The sequence below is a fragment of the Lygodium microphyllum genome, chromosome 22 (assembly GCF_053477565.2).
Source record: "Lygodium microphyllum isolate KBCC chromosome 22, Lygodium_microphyllum_v1.1.10, whole genome shotgun sequence".
NCBI lineage: Eukaryota > Viridiplantae > Streptophyta > Polypodiopsida > Schizaeales > Lygodiaceae > Lygodium > Lygodium microphyllum.
In genome coordinates, this window is record NC_141156.1 from 53,481,418 (window position 1) to 53,496,840 (window position 15,423).

General features: G+C 39.9%; 1 protein-coding gene across 5 annotated transcripts in view; it reads left to right on the forward strand.

Annotated features, from left to right (window-relative positions):
* The window catches only part of LOC148017157 (histone-lysine N-methyltransferase ATX4-like), a 30,768-nt gene extending 16,177 nt beyond the window's left edge, over positions 1-14,591 (forward strand). Inside the window, exons 4-20 of one of the 5 annotated variants that reach the window (XM_087663535.1) lie at positions 9,640-9,710; positions 9,851-9,943; positions 10,140-10,278; positions 10,366-10,471; positions 10,590-10,689; positions 10,902-11,020; positions 11,126-11,271; positions 11,534-11,638; positions 11,771-11,838; positions 11,992-12,205; positions 12,924-13,001; positions 13,092-13,148; positions 13,231-13,320; positions 13,401-13,487; positions 13,610-13,684; positions 13,792-13,895; positions 14,047-14,591. In XM_087663535.1, coding sequence (XP_087519661.1) covers positions 9,640-9,710; positions 9,851-9,943; positions 10,140-10,278; positions 10,366-10,471; positions 10,590-10,689; positions 10,902-11,020; positions 11,126-11,271; positions 11,534-11,638; positions 11,771-11,838; positions 11,992-12,205; positions 12,924-13,001; positions 13,092-13,148; positions 13,231-13,320; positions 13,401-13,487; positions 13,610-13,684; positions 13,792-13,895; positions 14,047-14,128 — 1,734 coding nt within the window. In that variant the 3' untranslated portion in view covers positions 14,129-14,591. Of the gene's footprint in view, positions 1-9,639; positions 9,711-9,850; positions 9,944-10,139; positions 10,279-10,365; positions 10,472-10,589; positions 10,690-10,901; positions 11,021-11,125; positions 11,272-11,533; positions 11,695-11,770; positions 11,839-11,991; positions 12,206-12,923; positions 13,002-13,091; positions 13,149-13,230; positions 13,321-13,400; positions 13,488-13,609; positions 13,685-13,791; positions 13,896-14,046 lie in introns of those variants that run through there. The other 4 variants (XR_015687973.1, XR_015687975.1, XR_015687974.1 and 1 more) reach the window with 4 other exon arrangements.
* Positions 14,592-15,423: the final 832 nt, after the last annotated feature.

Genomic DNA, 15,423 nt, shown 5'->3' on the forward strand with positions numbered 1-15,423 from the left:
AATGGAGAGTTTGCAATGCCATGGCCAATGTTGAGTTAATACTGGGGTTGCTTCCTGAATTTCACTCTTAGTTACAATATTTTCGCATTGCATCTGAGTGTTGGAGTCATCTCATTGATTGCTATGCAGTGTGAGATCGCAGTCAATGTATCAATCTTGATTTTGAGCTTCAAGAGTTTTCCATTAAGGAAGGGGATGATTTGAAAGTCAAGCTGACCGAATATCCGTAGTTACTTGTTGAGTTTTGATTATTGGCTCCTTGAAGTCTGACAGGGATTAGATCACATTCTTTTTGAACAAGTTGCTCGACACATTATCTCCCTACCTAGATCACCTTGAGTACCATGAAATTGCCCTACTAGTCAAGGTGAAAATGTATCCGCTAGTAGACTTGTGAGTATCCGAGTCACTTGCCACGTCTGCATCACAATATCCCTGCAGATCTAATGTACCCTTTCCATAGCATATATATATTCTTTGTGTGCCTTTAAGACCCATTTGTTAGGAATGGCTTTCTTTATGAGAATGTGAAATTTTGAGATACTTTAATCTTGCTGATAACATTTGATGTGCAAGGTTATTTAGCACATGATGCACATGGTAGTTATTTCATGGTAATAGGCCAAGGACTTGGTGGATGCAGTGGGTCTCAAAGGCAAAAGTTGTGATAAGTTATGCCCATGATAGTATTTCATGGTAATAGGCCAAGGACCCCAAGGATGCAGTGGGTTTCAAAAGCAAAAGTTGTGATAAGTTATGCCAGTTGGGCTTTGGGAGTCTGTTGGTGTCAGTTATGACCCTAGGACAGTTATTTGGCCAATAAGTGTTGGTGATGACACTAGGGACTAGCATTAATTAATTAAATAATGCCAGTCTAAGGGTTAACAGAGGCTGGGGACCACTCTAGGCTGCATATGGCCTAGCCAATTTAATTATAGATGGAAAAAACCTAACATTATGAAGAATCAATTCCTGGCCATTTTCAAGAGCTAGGTGTATGGTGCCAACTCCCTCTATGTCACATGCATAGTATTCCCTAGGTAAACTTTTTCAAGGTGACTTTTTGCATAAGAAGAGAAACACTCCAAAGATGGAGTTACACGAAATGAAGCACCATTGCCAACAATCCACGATTGTGACAAACCATCATGAGCAGACAAGGCATCTATCACATCCTTTTTAGTGATATACATGTCTTCTATTGTTATAGCATGTGGATTTGAATACGCAACAAGCAAATCTGTACTATCTTCATTTTCTTCTCTCTCTTCAATGACAACCCTAGATACCACATTTGCCTTCTCTATTTCTTTAGGGGTAGAGTTGCTATCTTTCTCATTCTTTTTGCCTTTTGCATTTATCTGACTTTTACATTCTTATTCCTTTTTAAAATACTTGCAATCAGGCTTTTTATATTCTTTGCGTCCACATTGGTAGCAAGTTACATCTTGCTGTTTTTCCTTGCTTTTGCTGCGATTTTATGTTTATTTGTGGCATTTGACTTATTTTCAGTCCTTCCTCTTACATTATAGGCTGATCCACTATTGCCCCCACTTGCCTTGCATCTAATCTCTTCATTGAGAATAGAACCATGCACACCATCAAAAGTCAAGTTTGGGTTGTTGCTTAATGAGACAATCAAGCCCTCTCATGAATTTGTGAGCAAGAAGATAGCCTTCAACTTGGGATAAAAAGGTTGCAAGCCAACATCTTGTAACTGAATCAAAATCCCAATAAATGCATTCTAGTGCTGTGAGGTGGGCTTGGACTCATCAAGCTCCAAGTTAACCAACTTCTGCATGAGATGGGCTTGATTGATAGGAGTCGTATTCTCATATGAGGCTTTGAGTTTCACCCAAACTTCACGTGCAATGGAGAGTCCCTTGATATCGACCAAGATATCATTTGTGAGTGTCATTTTGATGTAAGCAATAATTGGGTTGGTGTCACGAGGACGTGAAAATTTGATGCTTTGCTTATGTTTACTTGACATTTGATTAAAGGATTAATCAAATGTGCAATTAAAAGATGCACATGTGTTGCACATGTGAGGTGCAAGCTACTTTTTCACAATTGACGGCCGAAGGACCCCGTGAAAAAGATGGGTGTCAAAGGCAAAAGTTGTAACAAGTTACACTTGTTAGATTCTAGGTGAATTTTGGTGTCAATTTGCCCCTAGGACCATTAATTGGCCATTAAGTGTCAGTGTGGTGAAACTAGGGACTAGGCATTAATTAATGGATTAATGCTTATCCAAGGGTCAATTAATGCAAGGGATCACTTTGGGTTGCAAATGGCCTAGCCAATTAATTTTTGGATGGGCAAGGTCAATTTTCTGGGCATGGATTAAGGGCTGAATTAATTTTTAAAATTAATTAATTCTGAATATTAATTAAATGGCTGGAAATTGCTGAAAATGGATCAAGAAAGCTGCCACTTGGCAAAACTTTCCCATGGAAGTGGGGGAAAGGCTAAATGGGGCTGAAGGGAGAGGGAAATATTGTTTTTTCATTTTGGAGCTGTTGGAAAGAAGTGTTGGATTGTTACTGCCAGTTTTTGGGGCCATTTGCCAGCCATTGGAGACCATTTTGGTGATGTAGATCGCATATTCTTGACCTTGGGAAGCTGGCAATTGCTGCTGATGCACTTTCTCCTGAAGATCACAGTCTCTGATACTCCTATTGTTGTTGGTGCATCCGTTTGGGGCTAGTACAGCAGGGCAGCAACTGATTTTGATCAGTTCTTCACGACAAATCTCAGAATTTTCTCTCTCTACAGCATTCTCTCATCTCCTTTAGCCTATGCTCAGCCATTCTCAGCAATTCTTAGCCATTTGGAGGAGATTTCAGCCATTTTTGGTGGGCTGATCTATAATTTCTGTAGTAAACCCTAATTTACAGCGGAAATCAGGGTTTAGCAGCCACCTTGGGATCCGTGCCAGAGATTGAAGGCTCAAGGGACTGAAATCAGCAGCTGATAATTGAAGATTATCAAGGGATTTCAAGAGCCAGTCCATCCCGATTTGATTTGGGGCACCATTTGGCCAGCCAAGGGTCAAATTGGAGAAGAAGTCCTGGGTGAATCAAGGGGCAAATGACCCAAAAGGCTTGCTGGTCATTTATGACAGCAAGAGCAATTGGTTACCAGGAGGAGATTGAAGAATCTCGAGTTGTATTCCTTTCAATTGAATGAAAGCTAAAGAAATACCGCAAGGGGCGCTGATTTTGGGGCCAACAGGGTGTCTATTGTCCAAGAATGTTATGGTAAAGTGTGCATTTCATTTTACGTGCATTTATTTATTGCCTTAATTAAGGGCTTAATCAGGTTAACCCACCCTATCCAAGAAGGAAGGCTGGTTTCAGTTGGCCTTCCTTTCTAGCCCTGTTTTGGGTTCGAGAGGGGGTGTTGAGCTAAGAAATGCATTACATGTTGATTAGCCTCTTAAACAGCCCCAAAACATGGTTATTTAATGAAAAATGCAGGAACGGTGCATAGTCAAGAGAGTTTATGTGAAGCCCTAATTTGGGAGGATCCATCCACATCTATAAATAGATAGGCTGCCCCCATTCAGTCTTTATCCTTTTGTGCAGGCTTCTCACTCTACCATGCAAATTTCAGCTATCAGCCACCTCTCTTGTTTTGGGTCTGAGAGGGGGTGTTGAGCTAAGAAATGGATTACATGCTGATTAGCTTCTTAAACAGCCACAAAACATGGTTATTTAGTGAAAAATGCAAAAACTGTGCATAGTTAAGAGAGTTTATGTGAAGCCCTAATTTGGGAGGATCCATCCACATCTATAAATAGATAGGCTGCTCCCATTTAGTCTTTACCCTTTTGTGCAAGCTTCTCACTCTTATTGAGCTAAAATATGTATTACTTGTTGATTAGCCTCTTAAACAACCCCAAAACACACTAAAAAATGCTCTTTTAGAGTAAAATCCTAAAACGGGGAGCGGTTCGAGAGAGTTCAGTGGAAACCCTAATTTTTGGGGCGCCCTTCCACATCTATAAATAGATAGGCTGCCCCCATTCAGCCTCATTTTGTTTGTGCAGGTTTCTCACTCCACGTGCAGATTTCAGCCATCAGGCTCCTCCCACATGGTTGTCTAGTCCTCGAGACTGCTACCACTCCATCCGTGTTTGCTCTTGCTGCTGGCGCCTTCATCCATGCTGACGTCAGCTGCTGGCGACATCATCATCTGCTGTGATCTGATCATCCAGTCATTGCCAGCCACATCAGACATTGTTTCAGCCTGCTTTTTACAACAGATTGTGCGCAGTTTCCAACCTCCAATTGGTGGTACACTGCTGCGTTTACCGGTTTCTAGCCTCCAGACTATTGTGTTTTGGTGACCAGCTTGTTGCCATTCACTATTCAACACTCCTACACTCTGATTGGTGGTCACAGACTTGGGATTCGGTGGACGTCACACTCCGACATTGCTCTGCCTTTGAGCACACTGTACACTCTTACATTCATTTACATCATTCATTCACTTCAGAGTTGTGTTCTCTCTCTCCCTTCTTCTGTTTGTGTTTGAGTTTTTGTGTTTGAGTTTTGAGTTTTTGCGTTTAGGGTTTGAGTTTTGTCCTCTTTGTCTGTGTCTGTCTCTTTGTGTTTCTGTCTTGGTCATACACTGTGTGTCCTCAGTGCAAACCCTATTAGTTTTCTTCACAACTCTACCATGCAAATTTCAGCCATCAGCCACCTCTCTTGTTGTCTCCTGGTAGTTCTTTGCCTCTGTGATTGGTTTTCAGCCTTCTTTGGTGGTACAATGCTGCGTTTACTAGATTTCAGTCTTCGATTGCCGTGTTTTGGTGACCAAACTATTGCCCTTCATTAATTACTCTCTCATCTCCAACTGGTGGTTGTAGTACTTGGGATTCATCTTTGATGGAAGTCACTCTCCGCGAAACTACTACTCTACCCTTGGGCACTCTGTATACTCTTCATTCATTTATAGTTTTCATTCACTTCAAAGCTGCCTTTTTTCTCTCCTTTTACTTACATTTATTTCTGTGCTTGTGTTTTGAGTTTTGCTTTTAGGGTTTGAGTGTTTGCATGTTTGTGTCTGTATTGTTGTGTTTCAGTCGTGGTTGTACAATTTGTGTTTCCTCAGTGCAAACCCTAGCAACTACTCCATAGGTTTCTTCATAAGTTGGAGTGTTCATGGCTTGATTGAGATGAGGACTATTCGAGGTAGATAAGTATGGAGTGAAGAGCTGTCTCGAAAAGGATAGTTAGATAACTTCGTAGGTTCAGAGTGGTGGTTCATACTTGGGCTCTTGGAGCGATATTGTACAAATCTCTATTTAATTGTTGTGATTAGGATTTGAGGATTTCTTCTTGTTTTTCTTGGGTTCTCTCATCTTTTATTGAGTTGTGCATTAAAACTATGTGTTTTACACTATCCTATGATCTAATGTTTTGTGAGAAGGTGGAATTCCATTAGGCAACTCAAATAGAAAGAAATTAACGAATTCATGTGACAACAAATTAAGATATTTACCAACATTGGAATTATTATCTAGATTATTGTGAAATAGAAAGGAATTGCATTGCAATGCAGACCAACGATTTTTTTGAATAAAACGTACATAAGAAACATCATTGGGGTTAGAAATGGATTTGCTGATTTCCAAGGCTGATATGGTACAATCCTTGAGTTAGTCTTTAACTTTTTATGTTTTGGATAATCCTTGTTCCCTTGAAAAGTTGTGAGTCTGATGGCATGCGATACATCAAGCTTTCAAACAATCCTTGGCATAAATCGGCTTGCATTTGTTTTCCTTCTACTTTTCATTAATGTGAAGTGGATTGATGTGAAATTGTTGCTGTAGGGGCTTTCTTTGACTTTGAACTTGAGGTGGCTCAATGGATCTCATTGACTAGCCATCCTTGCTCGTTGCCAAAATATTATTAGATTTTTTCGCATAGTAGACATTCTCCAATGAGTTAAGGCAATTACAGAAGGCCTCATTTTGGTACTTTGGTGGCAATTCAAAAAGGTAACACATGTAGGCATGTATGCAGGCCATCCAAGGCCTTTGTCTTGTGTAGAAGGTCCTTGAATTATTGTGAGTATGGATACAAGGACTTCCCTGTGTTGAGCTCAAGTAACTTGCAAAGGTCTCAGTGTGGTTGTCAATTACAAGTCACTTGTGAAAAACGGATTGGAACTCTACCCAAGTCTTGGACTTGGGGCACAGCCTTGCCCACCAAATGTATTTTTTCCTCTAAAGCATGATTCATATTTGTTCTATTCGTTGCACTTCATCAAATTGACTTAAATCAAAGTATGTTGTCCATTGGTTAGCCGTGAGATAATGTTGCTCTTATCACCTTTATAGGGATCATGTTGGAATTGAGATGTGAATGACTGCGCACACAAATGTAAAGTGGGGAGTGCGAAGCTCAACTGTTGCATTTCCTTAGCTGTGCTTGCAGTCACCACAAGTGACGACATTAGACGAGAAGAAGAAGATGCTTTGGAATGATGCTCACGCTTGTGCTCAAGATTGGGACATCCTCCATGCATATGGATTTGTTCATGATAGGGGCCTGAAATGGATTGGTTCCATGAGAAGAAGAAGAGGCTTTGGAATGATGCTCACGCATGTGCTCAAGATTGGGACATCCTCCATGCATATGGGTTTGCTCATGATAGGGGCCTGAAATGGATTGGTTTCATGAGAAGCCATGGTGAGCATTGCTGTTGAGGAGTGAGAGTAGTGAGAGAGAGGGGGAATAGAGAGAACGAAAGATATTGATGAGCTTTGAGTTGAAGTATGTGAGCGAGAATAGATGAGAGGGATATATAATTTTTGAGTTGCTTTGATACCAATGAAATGCTTCCCTAGGATCCAAATTGTACATGAGAGATGACATAAGCTATACGCACGGCTTAGAACATAAAGGGAATGGACATCAGACTCACTGCTTGGCCATAGAGCCATACGGGCTCACCTTGGAGCCTGCTGCCAGCAGCACATAGTCATGATGATGTTTCAAGAGGGTGTTCCTTACTACCAGCCCACATTGTCCAAGTATATGGAGGCTCAACCAGTGGGCCTAAAGTCCAAGAGTGGCGATTGCATAATAATGTGTGCAATGGGCCTTGAGTCCTAAAAGTACTACTTGGCTGTGCTAATCCTAAGGTCCACTGGGGCATTCACACATAGGTTATTTTATAACCATTGTGAACAATGTTGCCAGCATCTGTTACCAGCACCATCAGGATGTCCAAGGATGTAACATTTTTGTCAAAGGTCATTTATGTTGGGATGATCTTTGGCAAGGTAAAGCTCGGATCATCATCAAGTGGTGCATGTCTAGGCCTAATGCCAACAGTTCGCCATTTGATGCTATCATGCTATTAAAGAGTGCTGCAAGTAAATAGCTAGTGTGAAATAGAAGCAATCAAATATTCCAACCTCATTGGATAGAACATTTGGTGCTAAAGAAAAGTTAGCAAATATAGGTTATGCACTTAGTAACCCAAATACCCGTTTCACCCTGGTGAAATGTGAAACAATGAAACACACTTAATGTTTCATTTCGTTTTGCAGAACAGGGTCACAAAACTATCATTTTTTTTCTTGAATTGGAACTTTATTTTCTAGTTTTCGTAAAAAAGAGAATATACACGCTGTTTTTCTTCTTCAGCTCTCATTTTTCCCACACCCTCATGTGCTTCATCACCTTCTCATCCTTGTGCATCATCTCCTCCCCTTGTCCATCTATCCTTGCTCCATCTTTTCCTTCCTCTCTGCCTCCACCTCATCTCTTCCTCCTCCACACTTTCCTACTCCTTCATCTTTTCTACACATTCCTCCCTCACCTCCTCCACCTTGGGCCTCCTTTTGCTTGAGCAACAAATGCCTCCCCACAAGCATCCCCCGCAAGAATTATACCCATGAACATCAATTTTCACTTTTACTTTGCATGAGGTATTAGCCGTATTTTGTAGCCTATATGTTGTGATTTGAAAATTGTGAAGGCTAATCTCTAATTGAGTAGGTGAAATTTATGTTTTTGTTCTAGGCTTTAGGCTTTAGACTCTAGGGGCTAGGTGGAATGAAGATCTTATTTCTGAATCTATTTTCTTCCTCTAATATTTTTAATAATGGATCTATTTCTTTCTCTAATATTATTAATATACAGTGCTTTAATTATAATAAATAGCTTTAAAAAAAAATCTCAAAATCTCTAGGTAGCAATGCAACAAAAAGCCAAGCCAAATGTTGAAACCTTGAAACGCGAAATAGGCTGAAACATTTCTGGTGCCTATGGTTATGTATTAGATGGGCATTCAATATATTTTTGGTCCTTATTGAGTAGGAGAAAGTTATGTTTTTGTTTTAGGTTTTAGACTTTTGACTCTAGAGTGTAGGTGGAAATGAAGATCTTCATTTCTGAATCCGTTCTCTTTCTCTAATATTATTAATATAGTGCTTTTAATTATAATCAATAACATTTTTTTTCTGGTGCCTGTGGTTATGTGTTAGATCGGCATTTGTGGTAAAATATATTTTTGGTCCTTACAATACCTATTATGTATGCCAGCTATTGATCCCGTGGCACATGCTTTGACAATATTGCTTGTAAGCACATCACCCTCATGCAAGGGGTTATTTGTTTCTTGCAAAATGCACACAACATGGTGTGAACAATGCTTCTTATGGCCACAATGTATTGTGGCACTGATTGGTGATAATGTTGTTAATTACAGAAGTCGTATTTGTGACAGGAATAGAACTGGCAGCATTGTTGACTGCTTGTAGTTCGTTGTTATTGTGTCTACCACATCAACATGGTCCTGTTTCACTTGCCATTTGCGTCAATCCACTTATGCAAATCTTGTCGGTTTTGGTTTTGCTTGTTGCAAACAAGGTTTAGCTGCTCTAACTTTCTCAGTGGCTGCCTGTTACGTTTCCTCTGTGTCTCAAATAATATTGTGCATAATCGGTCTGTAATATGTCCACGGGGTGTTTGATACTCTCTTGCTCTTCCACTCAGCCTTGAATGCACAGTTTCCTACCTTTCATTGAGAAGCCCCAGCATCAGATGGGATGTCTAGCAAATGGAGATCATCATCTCCAATTACCTTTCTGATTATGCTCACAGTAATCTTTGTCCATAATTTTTGCTATCCTTTTCATTACTGTAGTATTGCTGCAGGCTTCTGCAGTTGATCCCAAGTTCATATTGGTTCAGTAAAGATATTGTGCTTTAAAAAAGGCAAATAAGTGAAACTATTTAAAACACAGTTGCATGTCAATCTCTACGATGAGATTTGTGACTGTTCAGCAACATGCAAAATGCAAAAAAGCAATGCAGATTTCTTATGCATGTTGCTTAAGTTTTTGTCTGGTCTTTCTTGGCTGATTATGCTGATTCATGATCGTTTGATGCCCAGAAAGTTCTGACTGCAGTTGGTTTAACTGTATGCATGTATGGAACAACCACCCTCTGAACCTCAGTTCTTGTAGGTCTGAGTATTGCTGGTGAAGAAGCATAAACATTCATGTTTGTGGTTGGATACTCGGAAATGATATTCACATATCTATTTGCCAATTCTGATTTAGTGAAAATTTTCTCTGTTTATTTATAAAATCATATTTATCATTGTTGGTAGGACCAAACCAATGAGGGGGTGCAGTCTGGCCTTGAGAATCACAAGTTGCATGACAAGGTGGCGCAAAAAAAGTAAGTGTTTTCTTTTTGCATGTCAAAAATCAATGCATGTGTTACCTTCAAGCGCAGAAGATACCTATGTAGTACTGTTTAGCAAGGGAATAATGACATGCTAAAGTTCATTTCCATATGCCATCTGCTTTTTCCCACAGGAAGCAAAATACTGAAAATATCGTGGTTGTTCCTGATGAAGTTCCAGTAGTCTGTCGAAATGTAGAAGGGAAATATTTGCCCAGATTCCACCAGTAAGGCACTGAAGCTTTTTCAACAATTGCTCACAGCTTGTATGCTCAATTTGTGCTGTCCATGGTATGAAAATGCAAATAAAAGGGAATAAACAAGTGCTGCCTGGCACTTTGAATGTATAGTGTGGAGAGTAAATATCTTTATGTTCTTTGTTCATTTTCCATATGAACCCTTAAGTTCTTTTGTTGATGGAAGGGTCTTATGTGAGTGCGAGCAATGCAACAAGGGCCAGATTATGGGTCCATCAAAATGGGAGCGGCACACGGGGAGCAAAAAGAAGAAATGGAAAGAGAGCATCAAGTTAAAAGGGTCAAAGCGTACACTACTGTCATGGGTAGAACACTGTCAAGCCATGAAGGATGAAACCTTTTTGTTCTTTGGCAATGTTGGTCTGATTTAAATTATTTTTATTGGCTTGCAGTTACATCTTATGCTACAGCATGGAGCATCAGGTCTGGCATACACTGAATCAGATAGTCATTTGCCAACACGGCCGCGTGAACGAGAGTTACGGTCCCGCTTGCAGAGTGAGCTTCTACGCAATACAACTTGCTCTCAAGTTATAGAATGGATGATAAATCGTGTGACCTATCAACAATCTCACATGCCATGTTCTCCCAAATTGACTCTTGTAACTTTTCGCAGCACCTTATGAGCCCGTTGCAGTAAACTGGACAGCAGAAAGATGTGCAGTCTGTCGTTGGGTTGAAGATTATGATTGGAACAAGATTATTATCTGCAATAGGTGTGTTCTTGATGGCATCTTGTGAAATAGTCTATATTCATGGGATTAAGCTGTTTAATGAGTTAACTGATATGTTGTAAAAACCAGTCAATAATGTGAGGTCTTTCTCTGAATCTGAATATGTCTGCAAACAGCATTCTGAGTCTAATGATAATACGATTTGCATAGAGACATCCAACTTTCAGGTTTATGTGTGACTTGTATCGTAGCAGGTGTGGAATAGCAGTTCATGAAGAGTGTTATGGTAAGAGAGCATCTAATGGCTCATTTGTATGCCGAATCTGTGAAAATCCTCAGGTTCAGCATGATTGCTGCCTCTGTCCTGTGAAAGGTAAGGGTAAAAAGCAGGATTTGGTTCTGTTTTCTAAACATGTGACTTCGCACTTACTTAAGAAGGCAAAAATCACAGAATTATAAAAACTTATTAGCTAATCAGGTGGTGCATTAAAGCCTTCAACAATCGATGGATTCTGGGTTCACATAACATGTGCATGGTTCATAGAAGAAGTATCGTTTAAAGATGCTGTGAGTATGGAGCCTGCAGATGGACTGACAAAAATTGATGCTTCTCGTTTCCGTCAGGTACGCAGCTGTTAGTCTAATATTCCAAATTTTCCTCTTATGAATTTTGTTCTCACCTGGTTCTGATCAAGAGGATGCTTACAAGTGTGTTGGAATTTGCACTTTGGTATAAAGCAGCTATATGGAACGAAATAGGCACTATTTAGCTTTTGATCCTTCTTTAAACATCAAGCGAATCATAATAGCTCTGCAAGTGCAATCATAGAGACATGTGAACTTTGAGTGTGGCTGCATTGACAGTTTTGCTTTTTGTGTTTTGAAGGCTTGTGCAGTGTGCAAGCAGATACATGGGGTGTGTATCCAGTGTGCCGAATGCACTGCAATGTACCATGTGATGTGTGCATCCAGGGCAGGCTACCGCATGGAGGTAATGAAGAACATGCAAAATCACATACTGTATCCATATAAAGTCTTGGAATTGAGGTAACATTCACATGCAATGTAATGGCCTTAATGTGTTGGAAGATAGTAATATAGGCTTTCTTATTCTATCAAACAGTTGCACAGTCTGAAGAAGAAAGGTGGAGCCTGGCTGAACAAGAAGATAACTTACTGTGCTAACCACAGGTCTGTGCCCCATAAAAAAATATTGAACACAAAAACTTGCAAAACACACAGTTTCATTTCTCGTCTCTAGAAATGTTCTATAATTATGTGAGCTTCTTATTTACAGAATGCTTGCCTCTTAATGTTGTAATACTATGTCCGATAATCTTGCAGGGCTCCTGATCCTGATGCAAAGTTATTTCTAAGCTCCTCTGAGGGGAAAATTCAACTCGGAGAGATGTCTAATGAGAAAGAAGGGAATAATGCAGCCTTTACCTCAAACACTGTAGCTGGGACTAGTGAAAGCTTGGTTAGCAGGCAGAGTGAGGCCTCATATGCTATCAGATGCCTAGAATACGGTATCCAGCGTAAACTTTCTAGTAGTAAGGTAATGCCATGGTGAATAAGCTGTACAAATACGATTTTTGTGTGAAATCAATATCTGATACCTAACTTCTCAATGAGTCTTAGATAATGCTTTGCTTAGTACATGTTCCAAAGGCATATCAATGCACCATCATTTTTCATACTTTGATTTCAGCAGCTGTGATTTGTATGCCATGTTTCTTCCTCCTTCAATGATGCTATGACAATGCCTTGAAAATGAGGCAAGAAATCAACATTGAGATGGAAGAACTAACTGTCATGATAAAAGAAACAACTTGATTGCATATGAGAACCTTGTAGCTTAGAGCTTCTAGTACTTCGGGAGTTGGTTTCACGTCTGTCATTCCTTGTGGTGTGCACTTCCAATTTGCTGAAGGTGGTGTCCATTTAGAAGTTGAGCTGCAATCTCAAGCAAACAAGTCAATTCAATAAGCATCTTTGAGAAATGATGGTGTATATAGTAGAGCAAGCTGCAATGAATCCTTCCAACCAAAGGGAAGATGATGTTGGTGAGGGGTCCTACTGGTCATGGTGGTGATGATTGGGCTGGAAAAGGGTTTTGGGGGGGTGGTTTTACCTGTCTATGCAGGCATACTCTTGTGGAAACTGGTGTTTATTAGATTGTAGCCACTGCACACAATTCATTTTGGCATAAGTGTGTTCTTTTTTGAGTATAACCTCTGTATGTCTTATTCACTTGTTAGTTTTCTTGTCTACAGAAATTAGAAAGCAAAGCGATTGCCCACACAGTTGGTGGCTACAGTTGGCATTCACCTGAAGTTTTGAGGAACTTAAGAGTAAGCAGGCTTTACAAAAGGTTCAAGGTATATTGTGCTTCATGTGACAGTTTCCAGATACTTCTTCTCTGACATCTCTTATATTGGCAGGAAAAGTTCAATCCTAGAGAAAAATCATCCTTGGAGGAACGGCTATCTCATCTGCAGGTCATATACCATTTTCAAAATTTATCTTATTTCATTTCATGTCAAAGTTTTCAAGAATTCATCCTGGCATGTTATTGTTCAGAGAACAGAGAAAAGCAGAGTTTGCTTAGGTAAATCTGCCATACATGGATGGGGCCTTTTTGCTCGGCGGCCTATTCAAGAGGGAGAAATGGTCAGTGTAGTATTTCTGAAGTGTGAAGTATTTGCTGGCATAGTTTTCTGGTAGATTGGAGTCATGTTCAAATCATGCAGGTGGTAGAGTATCGGGGAGAATTGGTGAGAGGAAGTATTGCAGACCTTCGTGAAAAGAGATACAGTATGCAGGGAAAGGGTTGCTATGTGTGTATTCTGATGTCTTTTTCAAACACTTGTGGCTTGCTCTCTGCATTTTGCCTTGCCTGATATCCTGACTGGATCTTTAACTTAGTACATACACTTTGGGTGTCTGCATTTTCTTGCAGTTTTTCAAGATAAGTGATGAAGTCATAATTGATGCAACTGATGCGGGAAATGTCGCACGTCTCATTAATCATTCTGTGAGTCAGAAAATTCCAAGTTCCCTTGCATTTTTCTTGTAGGATTAGTATCTGTGACACTTTCTGTCGGAATATGAACTTTGACTTTTTACTTGGTTTCTTTTTAGTGTGCGCCAAACTGCTATGCCCGCATCTTTTCCATGAATGGAGTAGGAGAAACATGTATTGTGCTAATTGCTCGCAGATTTTTGAATGCGGGAGAAGAATTAACGTAAGCTGACAAGTGATCAGTATTTTGTTTTCTTATAGCTTTTGTTTTCCCTTCTTTAAATCCTTCTTCTCGGGTGGACAAAACAAAATTTCTTGTACTGTAGTAAACATAAACTTGATTTCTAACGTTATAATATGGTGTGGTTTTGAAGATATGATTACTTATTTGATCCTGAAAACAAGGAGGTTCCTTGCCTCTGTGGAGCTGACACCTGTAGGAAATTCATGTGCTGAGTTCAGCTGTGAGGTGGCTATGTCTTACTTCCTCCACCTGTCATGTACACCAATTTTTCATCGGCTGTGATGTACATCACACGGGACAGTCTTTGTTCCCCTATGAGCTATTTATTTTTACAAATTCATTGAAATAAGCTTTCAACTAAGGTTGAAAGCAGAGAACACATTCATATACCATGTTTCCTTCAGTTGAAAGATGAAGGCCCCCTTCAGTTTGAATGCCCTTACGAGGCATTGTGGCTGGTGATTTGTCATATTTGAGGCATTTTTCTATTCAGCCTTTAATAGCTCTGCTGAAGTTTGAGAATGTCCTCAAGGTCATCTTTGTACCATTTCTTTATGTAAGATAGACAGGAAGATCCATATTTATTTGGAGTAATGTATCAAGCTTTCCCATAAAACCTTGTGTAGCTTTTGAAATCAACCAGAGTTTCAGCTTGTACTGTTTAAAAAGTTATCGTGACTCTTATACAGGATATCTATCAAGCAATAAATGGTTGTCCTTGAAATGGAGCCCACAGTCTAGAGTTGTGCCTGTGAGGCTGTGGGTTCAATTCCTCCCTTTTGCCATGGGAAGGAATTTTCAAGTTTTCTGCCATTCATGGCTCATTCTTTCTGGTAAGATCTCCGTCGTTTTCACTCACTCCTTTGCCAGGTACATGCTGTTGTATAACAAACTAACCAATTTGCAGATTCCAATGGTTGGTTCAAGTCAAAGGGGACTGAAAGAATTGGATGCCATTCCTATTGATGAGGGAACTGCTAGTTCATCATGAGGGTTTTGAAATCAAACTAAGTTTGTGGTTGGCATTGGAAGATTTGCCTTTGAATATGCTTACCACTCAAGGTGGCCTTTTGAGTTTTTGCTAGACTTAAAATTTTGAGTGTGGAAGATTTAGAAAAAGCGGTGTTTGGAACTGGAGTGTCAATCAGCTGAGGTACTTGCAATCATCTATGCCTGCATAATAATTTCTCATCGTTTCTGAGGTCAGAGAGTAAACTGCAAACAAGAAAATGAATTGTAAACGACACACAAAGAGATGGCCTCCTTTTTCACCAAGGGTAAAAGGAAGTAATTACTTAAACAACTGTGTATCGGGCGAAGCTTTCCGAGTAAAAACTCTTGCTGGGGTGAAAGAACTGGTTGTGTACTTTACCATATAACTGTCCCATGTAACGTTCTTTGTGAATAAAAAATCCTGGCTTGTTTAGGACAAGGCTGCCTCATACAGTTATGACCTTGCAAGAAATGTGCAGTGTGATGATCAACGTCTGTCCTCTATGGCTCAAGT